Source organism: Onthophagus taurus, unplaced genomic scaffold, assembly GCF_036711975.1.
Source record: "Onthophagus taurus isolate NC unplaced genomic scaffold, IU_Otau_3.0 ScKx7SY_14, whole genome shotgun sequence".
Lineage (NCBI taxonomy): Eukaryota > Metazoa > Arthropoda > Insecta > Coleoptera > Scarabaeidae > Onthophagus > Onthophagus taurus.
The window spans coordinates 223,821-238,039 of record NW_027248939.1 but is presented as its reverse complement, the minus strand read 5'-3'; the positions used below and the strand labels follow the sequence as shown (position 1 = coordinate 238,039).

Genomic DNA, 14,219 nt, shown 5'->3' with positions numbered 1-14,219 from the left:
TGTGTTGTATGTATATACAAAAATTACTTAAGAACTTATTTAATAATTTGTATTTAAAATAAATGCACTAAGAAATAGTTATTAGTTTTTAAGAAGGAGTATAACGGAGTATATAATATGTCAATTTGATCATTAAGAAGGTTATTGTTTTTACATTTTTTGTGGATATCAATTTCTAATAATTCTAATAAATCCATTTTAAATCCCTTCTCACATTTATGTAATAGTTTTGTTTTATCGAAGTCAATTATATGTCCTGTTGTATGTATATGTTTGTGAACGTTTGAATTTGTTTTTGTTTTGTGTTCATGCAATCTTAAGTCCAGTCTAGTAGTATAGATTCGCCGATTCAAGAACCTCCTCCTCGAACCTGCGTTCTAGGAGGAGGTTCTTGAATCGGCAAATTTTTTGGGGGTCAGAGGAGGTTCGATGAGGAGAGGAGGTTCTTGAATCGGAGATTCTTTTGAGGGTCGGAGGAGATTCGATGAAGAGAGGAGGAGGTCAATTAACTTGAGAAGGTCATGTTATTTTGACGAAATTATTAAAAATTTATCTTTATTAAAAATTTATCTTTATTAAAAATGTATCTTTATTAAAAATGTATCTTTATTTAGGTTATGTTATTAAAAATTTATCTTTATATGTAACCTGTTTACCTAGATGAAAACAATTACTATGTTTATCCTTCGACGCTTCTCAATGAACTGGTAATGTTTTCGATATATCTCTTAACTTATTGTACACAAAGGTATACGGTTTTGGGACATGTAGGTATACAAATAAGTGAGTCATGATCTACCTGCGGGATATTTTTTAAAATTTATTGTGTAAAGGTATACGGAGCTTTAAAATATGCGAGGAGGTTCTTGAATCGGCAAATTTTTTGGGGGGATACGTTCGAGGAGGAGGTCAATTAACTTAATACTAGTAAGTGAGTCATGATCTACCTGCGAGATATTTTTTTAATTTATTATGCAGAGGTATACGGAGTTATAAATATACATGTATACAAACGCACTCGATGCATCCTCCTCCTCCCCAATAAGTTTCAGGAGCGGTGAGGGTTTATAAACGCCTGCGAAATGTGGTATTGACGTAGTTCTTTCATAACAAGTAGAAGTGTACAACATTAAATTGTAAAATGGTCGTGTGTGAGGATTGTGGAAAAAGTTTTACTCGAGTTGACAATTTAAAAAGACATCAACGATTATCTTGTATTGGCAAGAGAATCAAGCTTGACGCACCGCAAATTCCAAAAGCAGTAAAATGTGAGGCTTGCGATGATTATGTAAATAGACAATGTTACTCTGCACATTTACGAAGCAACGCACACAAGCGTAACGCTTTTGTTATAATCGATGACGGAGTGGAGAGAATAGCTGGAGCATTCGGTGACAAAATTGTCAGTTATCGAATAAGTGAAGAAGGTTTTTTTGTGGATTTGGATGAATTTTCTCATAGAATTCGAGAAAAAATACTAAATCTAATACAAAGCGCAATCGATATTCACCGAAATGTAAAATTAAATATGGAATGTTTTGGTTTGTATTTTTTACAATCAAAGGAAGACTGTGAAATAAAATCATTCAATACGAAAAATAAGGTAGTATCATTAGCGTCGGATCTGTATAAAATATATAAGGAATTTATTGATGAAATTTCATCAAAAATGTCAGAATTCCAGGAACGAGATTCAGGTAAGCGTAATGTGACATAATATACCTATATATTATAAAATAAATGTTTCAATATTTTATTTAGGATGGACTTTAATGCAAATTCTCTATATGGAGTTAAATTTAAACAAATATAATCCTATCAGAGCATCTAATTACATCGATCTACCATCACAAATAAAAGCAAAGCGTGCTGTGATAAATATACAAAACGCGGATGATGCATGTTTTGCATGGGCTGTAACATCCGCACTACATGAACCGAACGGTTTACCACAGAGGACATCTTCGTATCCGAATTACCTAGACTGCGGCTTAGACTATTCAAATATTGTTTTTCCAGTTAAATTACGAGATATACCTGTATTTGAAAAGCAGAACAAACTATCTATTAATGTATATGGAATAAATGAGTATTTTAAAGACGGTGTTATGAATTATGACATAATTACAATGTATATATGTCGACAAAAAGAAGAAAGACATATAAATTTATTATTGGTTACAAATGATTCCGGGAATAGTCACTATTGTTGGATAAAAAATCTGTCTCGATTACTATCATCGCAAGCATCGCAGAATGGTCATGAAAAGTATATTTGCGACGGATGCTTGGTATTCTTTACGTCAGAAAATAAACTTATCCGTCATCAAAGTGACGATTGCAGCAAGGTAAGGGCAATTTTACCAACAACAAATTTAAAAATAAATAAATATGGAAATGAAGAAAAGGAAAATATACTACAGTTCGAAAATTTTGAACGACAATTAAAAATACCGTTCGTGGTGTATGCAGATTTTGAAGCATTACAGAAACCGATCGCCGATGCGGAAGCAACAGAACTTAACGATGATAATTCATACTCCGTCAAATGTTTCAAACACGAACCTTATGCATTTGCATATTATATAAAATGTTCATATGACGAATCATTGTCGAAGTTTGAAATATATCGCGGATGTAATGCTGCTCAAATTTTCATGAGCAAGTTGGAACATGACGTTCTGAATATATACAAAAATTATTTAAGCCAACCAAAAGAAATGCTCCCATTACCACCTATTGATAGATTAATACATGAGATGCAGGATATCTGTCACATTTGTTCGCACAAAATAAAAGAAGGTAATAAAGTGTGCGATCATGATCACCTAACTGGGTTGTATAGAGGACCCGCACATGCTGTATGTAACATCAATTATCAATTACCAAAGTTCATACCGATATTCTTTCACAATCTTTCGAACTACGATTGTCATATGTTTGTGAAAGATATGGCATTAAAAGAAGAAGACGTGGACGTTATAGCACAGAATAAAGAAAAGTATATATCATTTTCGAAAAAAATTATCGTAGGAGAAAACATTGACAGCAAGGGAAAGCTAAGGCGGGTTCATATGAAATTGAGATTTGTGGATTCATTTAGGTTTATGGCTTTATCGCTAGAGAAGTTGGGTTCATTTTTGGAAGACAACCAATGCGTTCAAATCAGAAAATATTTTAGGAACGAAGAACAGTTTCGACTTATACGTCAGAAAGGAGTTTTTCCGTATTCCTTTGTGGATTCATTCGAAAAGCTGAATCTTACCGCTCTGCCAGATCGAAGTAGTTTTTACAATACTTTATGCGACGATAGTATAACCGAAGAAAATTATTGTCGTGCACAAACGGTGTGGAACTTATTTAACTGTCGCACTTTAGGCGAATATAGCGACATTTATTTAACGTCTGACGTTTTACTTTTGGCGGACGTATTTGAGAATTTCCGAACCATCTCGATGAAGTATTACTCTTTAGATCCATGTCATTACTTCACAGCGCCGGGCTTCGGTTGGGATGCATTATTACGAATGACAGGGGTAAAATTAGAATTATTAACGGACATAGACATGTTACACTTCTTTAAAAATGGTATTCGCGGTGGATTAAGTATGTGCACTAAACGCAGTGCGAAGGCTAACAATAAATTAATGATGGAATTTGATGAAACCAAAGACCCATCTTATATTTTGTATCTCGACGCTACGAATTTGTATGGACACGCAATGAGACGAAAATTACCGACGGGGGGATTTCGATGGCTATCAGATGAAGAGATTCAAAAGTTAGATATTTACAATACGGAAGACGATTCCGAAAAGGGTTACGTGTTCGAGGTAGATTTAGAGTATCCGGAAGCAATACATGATGAACACAACGATTTGCCATTTTGTCCAGAACGGATTGTACCCCCAGGTTCAAAAAATGCAAAGTTAATAGCAAATTTGGAAAATAAAACAAAATACATCATTCATTACGTGAATCTAAAGCAGTGTATCAAGTTCGGATTGAAACTAACGAAGATTTACAGAGTATTAGAATTTAAACAATCCAACTGGATGCGGAGCTACATCGATTTCAATTCCGATAAACGTGCGAAAGCTAAGAATGAATTTGAAAAAAATCATTACAAAGCAATGAATAACATCGTATACGGTAAGACAATGGAAAATGTGGAAAAGCGAGTGGATATAAGACTAGTTACCCACTGGGAATGTCGTCATAAGAAACCGGGCGTGGAAGCCCTAATAGCTAAACCAAATTTTAAATCTTCGAAAATATTTTGCGATAATTTGATAGCCGTTCAATTGAACGTCGCGGAAGTTCGTTATTGCAAACCGCTGTATGTGGGTTTCAGTATATTAGAGCTTTCGAAAACCGTAATGTACAGCTTCTTCTATGATTACTTAAAACTTAAATATGGAAATAACATAACACTTTTATACACCGATACTGATTCCCTAATCCTAGAAATTACTACTCCCAATGTATATGAGGATATAAAAGAAAATATTGAATTTTTTGACACGTCCAATTATCCGTTAGAGAATATACACAATATACCTCGCGGTCGATCTGTGTTGGGAAGAATGAAAGATGAATATCCAAACAGGTGCATAACGTCATTTGTTGGAACAGGAGCTAAGGCGTACTGCATCACCTTGTTGAATGATAATGTAAAGAAGGCTAAAGGAGTAAAGAAATATGTTATAGATAAACATTTAAGCGTGACCGATTATAAACGTGTGGTTGAATGTGGCGGATCGGTTCATAAAAAAATGTACATTTTTAAGTCAGAATTTCATACTATGTATACCGAATTAAAGAATAAAATTGCTCTTTCATCGTGCGATGATAAACGATACATATTACCGAACGGATGTAATACTTTGGCGTGGGGTCATTGGTTGATAAAAAGATTGAATGCGAATAAATGAATTTAATTTAAAAAAAATTGTAAAGAATAATAATAATAATGTATTTGTAATGTTCGATTGTTAATAAAGTCTTGTAAACTTTTAAATAGGTCTTTATACGTTTTAAAGAACGTTAGTTTTTGAGATCCAAGAATTATGAGACGGACCTAATCCTAACCATTTCACAAACACTTGATTTCCTTTTCGCCGTAGCACTTTTTCCACCAAGTAGACGTCAGGATATTTAACTTTTTGTAATTCCTCTCGATAAAAACCACCCATAATTTTTTCATTGGATGCATCTTTGAGCAGATATGTTGTTGGGAAAGTATTACGAACAGAATGTATTGTAAACACTTCGTTAGACCAATTGGGAGTATAGTTTTTGGTGAAGGCGTGTCGATGCTTGCTCACTCTGACGTGATCACCGACATTAAATTTTTTGGTATAAGGATCGACAATTTTTATGTAATTATATACAGTTTTTAACAGTGTCGATGCGTTTCTGTTATTTACCTCGCTAGGTTTCATTCCTATCGTCCTGTGAACTTGGTTGTTATAATCCAGAATTAATTTGGGAAGCAATTCCAACCAACGATAGTTACCTTGCATACTAAATTCTTTCCACATTTTTTCTTTTATTGTTCTATTAAACCGTTCAACAATAGAACTCTTTAAATTGGAAAATGAACTGTAGTGATTGATGTGATATCGTGACATGAGCTTTTTAAAATCCTCATTGTAAAATTCTTTTCCGTTATCCGTTTGCAGATTCTTCGGTATGTTTTTCCGCTTTTCCGATAGAATTGTTTCCATAGCTCGCGTAACTTCTTTGCCAGTTTTGTTTTTTAGTGGTACAGCCCATCCATACTTTGAGAAAGCATTAATAACTGTTAGAATATATTTAAAATTACCATTTGCTTTTGAATAAGGTATCATCTCCACTAAATCAGCTTGAAATAAGTCCGTTAAACCTTTTATAATAACACGTCTGCGTTTATACTTTTTCCTCGCGGACGCGTGCAACTCGTTTACGACGGACCTTTTAATATCGCTCATTTTCTGGATATTTCAATGAGCAGTTCTACCATAAATGGTTTCTTGAGTAAAGTGGTCTTCGTTGTGGGTTTGCAAACTATTTTATCTCCAAAGAAGAGAACATTTAACTTTTTATTTGGATCGAAGATACTCCCGTTAATAATCATTTCAACGTCTCCTTCAAATCGGTATTTCACTATTTCACCAATATATAAAAAGTTTATATATTTACTTACGTAACCTAAATTTTGAATAATGTAATAATTATCCGTTGTATCCGTAGTTCCATCTCTTAGATATCAATTTTTCTTCTTTTGGAGATAAACTTCGTTTTGGAATGGATAGTAAAGGCGCAGTGTCAAGTTTTGCGACAATATCCTGTAAGGGCCTTGCGATGGGTGCATATGCGGTTTCCGACCGAATCCTTGACTCCTCTAAGTCTTCTTTTAAAGAACGAATTTTGTCTCTCACGACTTCTCGTGCCGCGATAAGTTCTGCAGCTATCGTCTTGTTCATTGTATGATGTATGTGAAGTTACTACGAACTGTACAGCTGAAGTCGTTAGTTTTAAACTTCAATGAATTTATCAAAACCCTTACGGTAACGTCCCTTAGATACACTACAATCTAAATCAATAACTAGGATGCCGTGTCTATTCTCCCAACAAGCATCGCTAATTTCCTTTAGCCGATGAAACTCCATATCGCTCATTATGTGATCTTCAAATACGTGTTTTAAATTTGTTAAGTCTTGTTTAAATAACACCAAAAAGTTACAATTATCGCGAACTAATTGTTTTGGAATTGCACTATAACTTTGACAAATTAGAAAACAATCAATGTTTTTATGTCGACCATACGAAAAAAATTCCTTAATGACATTTTGACCTGTACAGGAAACATCGTCAAATACGACTACCGAATATTCTTTCGCATCTTCCGGTCGAATGAACTCGTCTATATTAGAAAATTCATAGTAACCGCAATCTTTTATAGGTTCAATTAAACGTCTTAAAAAATCGTACTTATTTTGGTATAACGAATTAGAGCATAAGTACAAGTTTAGGAAGCGCAACCCATTACGTGCAACTAAAAGCGATAACATAGCATTTGTTTTTCCGACACCTGAGGGTCCTACAATTAAACCTCGCTTACATTTTCCACCAAATAAATTGCTGTGTCTTGTAAAGTGTTCTTCGACCGAACCATTACTAAAATTTACTATAGGCAGTGTTAGAAGTTGCGGTAAACATTTTAATTTCTCGTCGATCATGATTCTCGTACTAAATGAATTGGATAAGACTGAATGAAAATATAGCAAAAGAAACTATATATACATATATTTAAGAAGAAGAATAATAATAATAATAATAATAATAATAAAAATAAGTATAATACCTTAACCATTTAACCTAACATAACCTAACCTAACCTAACCTAAGGAAGAGGAGGAAAAATGGTTACCACTCCTCCTCCTCTTCCTGTTCATCCCGCACTTCATACGGGGGCGGAGGCGCTGCAGGTGTCGGTGTCGGAGGTTCTATCCCAGTCGAACAATGGTGTATGTGCATGTTTTGAACATGCACCTGCCCTCTCACCACTGCCGACTCTGAGACAATACTGTTTACCTAAGAAGATTATGAAATTAAAAACGTGCAAAAAAGATTATAGATATAGCCTACCAGCTGAAACAGGGTATCTACTTTGACCTCCAAAGACGCAACTCTTCGCTCCAACGTGAGCACCCTCCCGAAGTTGTTGCTACCGGACATCTTTTTTAGCTAGGAAGGGAAGTTATTAGTATGTAAAGAAGACAAAATGAATTCTGCTTTTTTCATTTCAACGGTTAATGTTGCAACGGTGATGTCGAGTGACGTTGTTAAAGAGTGGTTAGAACTCGACGCCAGCCCTTCCCTAAACTGTGCAAGTTCTCTCAAAGAGGTCTGCAATTGAAGTACCTTTGCATGAAGGTCTTTATAAAAATTTTGATACAAAATATTAATTTCGGTCAAAATCTCCTCTTTGGTTGTTTCTACTGCTGCACACATTGCATTTGAAAAAAGGCTGGCAGGTACATCGGAAATGACTGAAGTAGCGGGAATTGTGTCCACCCTTAAGATTTGTACTTTCGGGCTTAATGAGGGAACTTCTATGGTAGGAATGTTTATGTTAGTAGGGGGAGTGGGAATCGACGAAGCTTTAGAAGAAGAAGCCTTAGAAACAAAAGCTGCATTAATAGCTTTAAGGTATGTCCGGTTTTCGGTGCAGTGTTGGGATACCGCCATTAAAGAAAGAGAGTCGTTGGACTCATCGCCGCTAGCCACTTCCGAGTGTGTCACTTCAACCTTTGACAGAGTCGCAGGTTCAACTGACACACGCTTGTGTTTGGTACTTCGCGAACGAGCACGGGTCTCCCGTCGAAGCTCTCTATACTTATCTGGCGGTAACCACACACCTGCACCCTTCTTCCGGTGTTCACGGTTCCCCGACTTTCGACGAAGTGAAAGTGAAAGGTGTTTCACATTCTTATCGTCGACTTTCGAGGAACCTGCGATGTTTGGAAGCGCCGTAGCTTGCTGCACATTAGATTCAACGTTTGGATCCATCGGCTGCTCATTAGGCTGCACGTTTGGATCCAGAGCCTTCTCAACAGTCGACATGTTCAACAGGTTTATGTCAAAACTGTTTAACAGAAAGGATTCCTGGCTGGCGAAACCCGGAGCAGTTAAATCAATTTGACTAAAACCGTCTTGAGACATCTTGATAAGAAAAGAAAATTAATTAATTTTATTTTAATAAAAAAAACATGTATACTTACATCGCTTGATGAAAAATACAGTTGCACGTTAAAATCTAACTGCAGAGGGTGCTTGTCAACAAAGTGCTGAATGATAGGATATGAATGATAAAACGTTCGAAAAAATAAAGTTATGCTTACCAATAAAAGTTAACTTGAAAAAATAGAAGGAGCTATAGGAATGAAAAACACAAGATTAAAAACAATATATGTCAAGAAAGGAGACTATACTTACCAGAAAAAAGTTGCAAAGTTGCTGAAATTACGATGTTAAAAACTGATCGGTCTAATCGAACTGATCAGCAGTAAGCTCCTGTAGGAATTGGGAAAAAAATATCAATTTAACATAACAAACAAATAAACAAGTTGTACTCACAAAAACAAAGTAGAACGAGCTGTCATGATGAAATAAAGCAAGAATATATTATATAAACATGGAAGTAGAAAAGGTTACTTACCAAATAAAACACAGCAAAAAAAAGAGAAAGCTGAATGAACAAGGATGTCTAGGAGTGGAAAAAAACAATTTTAAATATTATATAAACATGCAAAACAAATATAGTTTTACTCACCAAAAAAGAGAAAGTTGTAGAAAGAGCTGTAGTGATGGAGAGAAAATGAACGTTATATAAACATGATAATAAAGAAGGTTGTACTTACCAAAAAAACTGAAGAACACAAACACTTAAGTGACTTTCAAAGGCTGGGAGGTGCCTTCTTATAGTAGAGTAATGAAGGGGGGCGTGGGGTGGGGCGTGACAAGGGGGAGGAGTGGGGAATGGGCGGAGTTAGAGTGGGGGTACTTTTTTTCTGGCTCTAGTTTCCTGGCAACCGGGGGGGGGGGGGGGGGAATTTTAGATTTCCCCCACTCCCATCCCCACTCTTCCATCTCCACTTTGGGAGGAGCCTGAGGAGGAGCATGGGAGGAGCATAGGAGGAGCTTCAATAAACAATCCTTTTCCCTTTTTCTTTTCTTTTTTTTTTTTTTTTTTTTTTTTTTTTCTTCCTTTTTTCTTCCTTTTTTTCCCCTTTCTTTCTTCCTTTTTTTCTTCCAATTTAATACTTTTTCAATGTACAACCCAAGTCATACCAACCCAACCCAATGTATACATACCATGTATTCATTTACATTAACTATTTTTTCTTTTAAATTAAAACAACTTTTTACACTTTTTACAATCTTTTATTATTATTAATTTACAATCTATAACTGACAATGTTTATATACTAAACCATACATAAAGAACAATCCTTTCTTGCCGATGGTGGACCATCAATATGCGTTTCCCAATGAGGCAAATTATAATGTTCAAAACAGGGCAGCTTGCTTTGTAATCGCTCATCGTTTCTATACTTCAACGGTAATTTAAACCAAACCGCCGCCAAATCTAATGGCTTTACTTTATTGATATAATAATCGATTGGTAAATAACATAATTCGTAGTTTTTAATATTCGCAAAAGATAAATCAGATTCGTATCTTTCCATAATATCCCACACTTTATTAATTATAAAAGTTGAAAGTCCCAATCTGGTAACTAACCGCCAAAGACGTTCCATCTTGAACTGCTCTACCGCTACTACCCGTCTGCCTTTCTCAATTCGTTTACATATAGTTATAGATGTCTGAATACGTATGAAAATAAATAAAAAACATTCGATAAGGAGCACATACTTGGTCTCTTTTTATGATAGGGACACATCGGCGCACCAACCTCCAATTTGCATTCATTTTCCGGCAATTCTTTTACCGGTATTGTTAAAATTCTTCTTAAAAATGTAGCTTTCTCACGTCCTTTTACGTACGCTACTTTTGTCGAACGACACAAATAATAAACGATCTCATCGAAACGAGACGCAGGAACAAACCCGTCGTTCCAATCAATACAATGATGATGACTCATTAACCAATTCGCCGTATTGCGAAATTTGGTAGATAGTGAAGAAAAGCTTCGACTAGGTTGAAACACGTAATGACTTATACAATGATTACTGTCGTAAGAAGCCAGTTCCTTTGGGATAAATTCTTCATCGTTTACCGTGAAACCTTGAATGTCCAAAATAATAAAATCCCTTTGAAAAACCATAATATCCATAATATACCACTATATGCAAACGTTTCCTTCGATGTTTAGAGATACACTAAATGACGTTGCTTCAACAGTACCACTATATTAATTGCTTAACCATTTTCGTAAGAGGCGAATACACAAATGCTCTGTCATGCAGAATTAATGCGTAAGCTGTCGTACCTTCCGGAATTGGATTTTTCGTTGAATACTCGATTTTTATTTCTACTCCGCTTTTATGTATTGCTTCCTGTTGATACGTGCAATCGATTCCAATTAACGGCGCGTAAGTTTTAAATTCTTCCGGTGAAAACAAAGGTTCGCTTTCTTGATAGTAGTATGCTTGCTGAAATCTTGAATACATATCATACAAAATCGCATAGTGATTGTTATCAAAATCCACATTCAAATTATCGTACGGAAAACGTTCTCCATTCAAGAAAACGGTTACGTTCGTTAAGTTTATATTATCAAATAATGCCATGTTTCCTTTAAATATACCCTTTCGATTTGTTTGAAATCCGATGATTATAAATCTAGGCGTTTCCAATTGTGGAGCAGTTTTGACGGCCCAAGATTGCTTCGTAGTTTGAGGTAATTGAGGGTACTCGTGTATTTCCCACGATCGAAAAGGAACGTGAATGTCTACGTTTCTTTCTGATAGTTTTGTTAATGCCAACTGTTCGCGTAATCCCACCGCCACGTGAGGAACTCTCCATATAATTTTATTAATGATCAATTTCAATTTTTCGTCGTTCGGAGCGGCTGCTGGTTGAAAGATGACGTCCGTATCATCGTGTCCGCGAATTAGCACAAGTTCCTGTCGAACGTTCATCATGATCTTTCTGAAATCTTCTGCGAATCCTAGCAACGATTTTAGCGGAACGCTAAGACCGAAATTTCCATTTTTATCTAAAGCCTTTGAAACACCCGCTATATCATCTTTCCAAGGTTTTATGTGCCAACCGGCGTTCGCTAATTTCACCACCTCGTTCTGTGTAGATGAGAAATAACCCTTCATGCATGAGCTTATACCGACGTTCCGCACACCATCAACATGTACTCCGTTAATAAGATATCGAATATCGCTAAACATAAATGCAACGGGATTGTTAACCAATTGCCCCGTTGCGCTGGCATCTTTTGTTATACTTCCGTCCGCGGCTAACTTACGAACGCTACCCTCGACGTATAGATAACTCTCGCTCGGTAAAGTATAATTATCTATTTCCGGAATTGAAATTCTAATTTCGTCATTGTTATCGAACGTGGTCGATCCAAACGGTTGATGCGAATGGAATTCATAACTTACGATAGAGTGATCTGTTTTTATCTTATCCGTTACTTTTAAAATGTCCATTACTTTAACACTTCGTATCCTAACTGAACTAAATACCTTCGATTGACTGGTGATAATCGATGAATGGATCGTCTTCTACTGCCGCTACGTTGACTGATGACGCGCGCTTTATAGTTTTCTCCATTAAACAATTTTCTCGCTCTGTCTCTTCTTGACCACCGCATTCTTTTGTTTTGATATAACACTGTCATAACGTTAGTCAAATTTAAATAATTCAATTTATCGATCTCAGGTGAACTCTCACTGTTATTTCTTCTTCTCTGAAGTCTACCAAGTTTCCGTCCTGATCAAGTATACGTACTGTTAAGCTACTAATCACGTTCGTTAAAACCGGTAAATAAATAGGTAGTTGTGGTGATTCGATTATTTTAAAACCTGCCGGAACGTTTGGGAAAAAATGATATAAAACGTGCACGGGAACTCCGTTATTATACGATCCCGTCACTAAATTACAATAAATTTGTAAGGCGTTCGTTTTATTTATGTTTACTACGAAATCGGATTCCACTTCCGTATCTCTAGGTAATATTTGAGGCTTGAAGCCAAGTAACGGCCCTATAGAATTATCGCATGCAAAATTAATTCGACGGGTACTTTTTATTAAAGAATGTTGTGTGTTATTATTCCCCTTAATCCTTATTACGACACTTTTAGCGTGTCTTTTGTCTAGCTGTTCATTCACGAACTCGGCAATATCATCAATATCGTACGTTCCAACAGGTACTATTATATTGTTTTTAAAATGTCCTGTCTTATCTTCGTATTGGATTACGTTGTTGTTTTTATTAACGTTTGCTAAACTATTAAACGTTTCGAAATTCAAAAGAGCCAACTCGTAACTACCAAATTCGTTCAAATAGATCGGAGGATTAAAATTACAAGTCAATTCAGATGACTTTCCAGTCAACGTAAATGTATATGTCGTGTGTATTGCTTCTTTCTCCATTACTTCTGAACGTCTAAACGTCTCTAGACTCTAATAGGTTCTTTTATTACTTAGAAACTTCAGACACAACTGTCCGCAATTTTGATCTATTTCTCTTTGATATCGACAGTAATTATACTTTACTTGACCACCCCTACCGTCTGACAGCAAATATTGTTCAATTTCTAATGGCGGTCTTAAATCACCGTAACTGTCGAAATAGTATATGTCCTTGTCGTCTTTCTTATAGGCGACCCAATGAGTCCCTCGTCCTTTCAAGTTATCCAAGTTAACAATACCTCTTTCCTTCTTTTTAATCTTACTCGGGAGATTGTCTCTCATAAATATACCCCGAAAATGTGGAATTTTTAGTACTTTCGCAAACTTTTCCAACTCGACGTTAGTTAACGCACGACGAGGTATTCGAACTAGTTTTTTGAACTAGTGGTTATACCGCAACCTTTCTTATAGGGCTTATTGAAGTAACCTGTGCCGCCAACATTATTCCCCTTTCCTTCAATAAACAAACCGCAACCTTTCTTATATGGTTTTATATAAAATCCGCTACCTACGGCCTTTGCTTCCATAGCCTTGTTATGTCTTCGTTCTTCATCTAATTGCTCTCTAGCTGTTTTCGCGTTGTTTATAGTTCTTGCAATAGCGGCAGCACCACCGCCGATACTACCTAGGGCACCTAAAGCTGCGAACAGGGGAATTAAAGGTAAAAATCCTCCCGTTTTCGGAATTCGAATAACTCGACCTCTAGGTTCGGAAATTCTTTTTCTTATCTTTTTCAAAGCTCCGTACGCCGCTTTAACGTTTGTCAACAAATTCTTAGCACCTGATCTCGATATTGCGTTGCGAGCGAATCGAAGTGCATCTACAAAAGATATAGCTCCACCACGCTTTACACGCGTTCGGACTTTTTTTAAAGGTCGTCGACCCGTACGATTTCTTTTTCTACCTACGCCCATACCGACCGCTACTTTTGCTTTCATTAAGGCGGCAACTGCGGACGATGCCACTTTTTCTCCAAGAGTAGACTCTTTATTTCGTATTCGTTCTTTCGCTGCTTTATATAATGCTCTGTCTGCGTCGTGTCTAAATTTTAAATTTGA

The 14,219-nt window shown here is 36.0% G+C and overlaps 2 protein-coding genes across 2 annotated transcripts; one reads left to right on the top strand and one right to left on the bottom strand.

Moving 5' to 3' along the window:
* Positions 1-855: 855 nt before the first annotated feature.
* LOC139432286 (uncharacterized) lies at positions 856-5,020 on the top strand. Its single transcript, XM_071200774.1, has 2 exons — positions 856-1,697; positions 1,762-5,020. Exons 1-2 carry the CDS (start codon positions 1,142-1,144, stop codon positions 4,932-4,934), a joined length of 3,729 nt encoding a protein of 1,242 aa, XP_071056875.1. The 5' UTR covers positions 856-1,141; the 3' UTR covers positions 4,935-5,020.
* A 2,298-nt stretch (positions 5,021-7,318) lies between these two features.
* Positions 7,319-8,894, bottom strand: LOC139432285 (uncharacterized). The gene is made up of 3 exons (XM_071200773.1): positions 8,769-8,894; positions 7,633-8,709; positions 7,319-7,578 (listed from the first exon to the last, which is right to left on the bottom strand). The coding sequence occupies exon 2, from the start codon at positions 8,707-8,709 to the stop codon at positions 7,732-7,734; it is 978 nt and encodes a 325-aa protein (XP_071056874.1). The 5' UTR covers positions 8,769-8,894; the 3' UTR covers positions 7,319-7,578; positions 7,633-7,731.
* Positions 8,895-14,219: the final 5,325 nt, after the last annotated feature.

Bases quoted from the DNA above. Each gene is read 5' to 3' on its own strand.
- LOC139432285 (XM_071200773.1), bottom strand. From the start codon at position 8,709: ATGTCTCAAGACGGTTTTAGTCAAATTGATTTAACTGCTCCGGGTTTC.
- LOC139432286 (XM_071200774.1), top strand. From the start codon at position 1,142: ATGGTCGTGTGTGAGGATTGTGGAAAAAGTTTTACTCGAGTTGACAAT. The intron at 1,698-1,761 runs GTAAGCGTAATG...TATTTTATTTAG, and splicing joins ATTCCAGGAACGAGATTCAG to GATGGACTTTAATGCAAATT.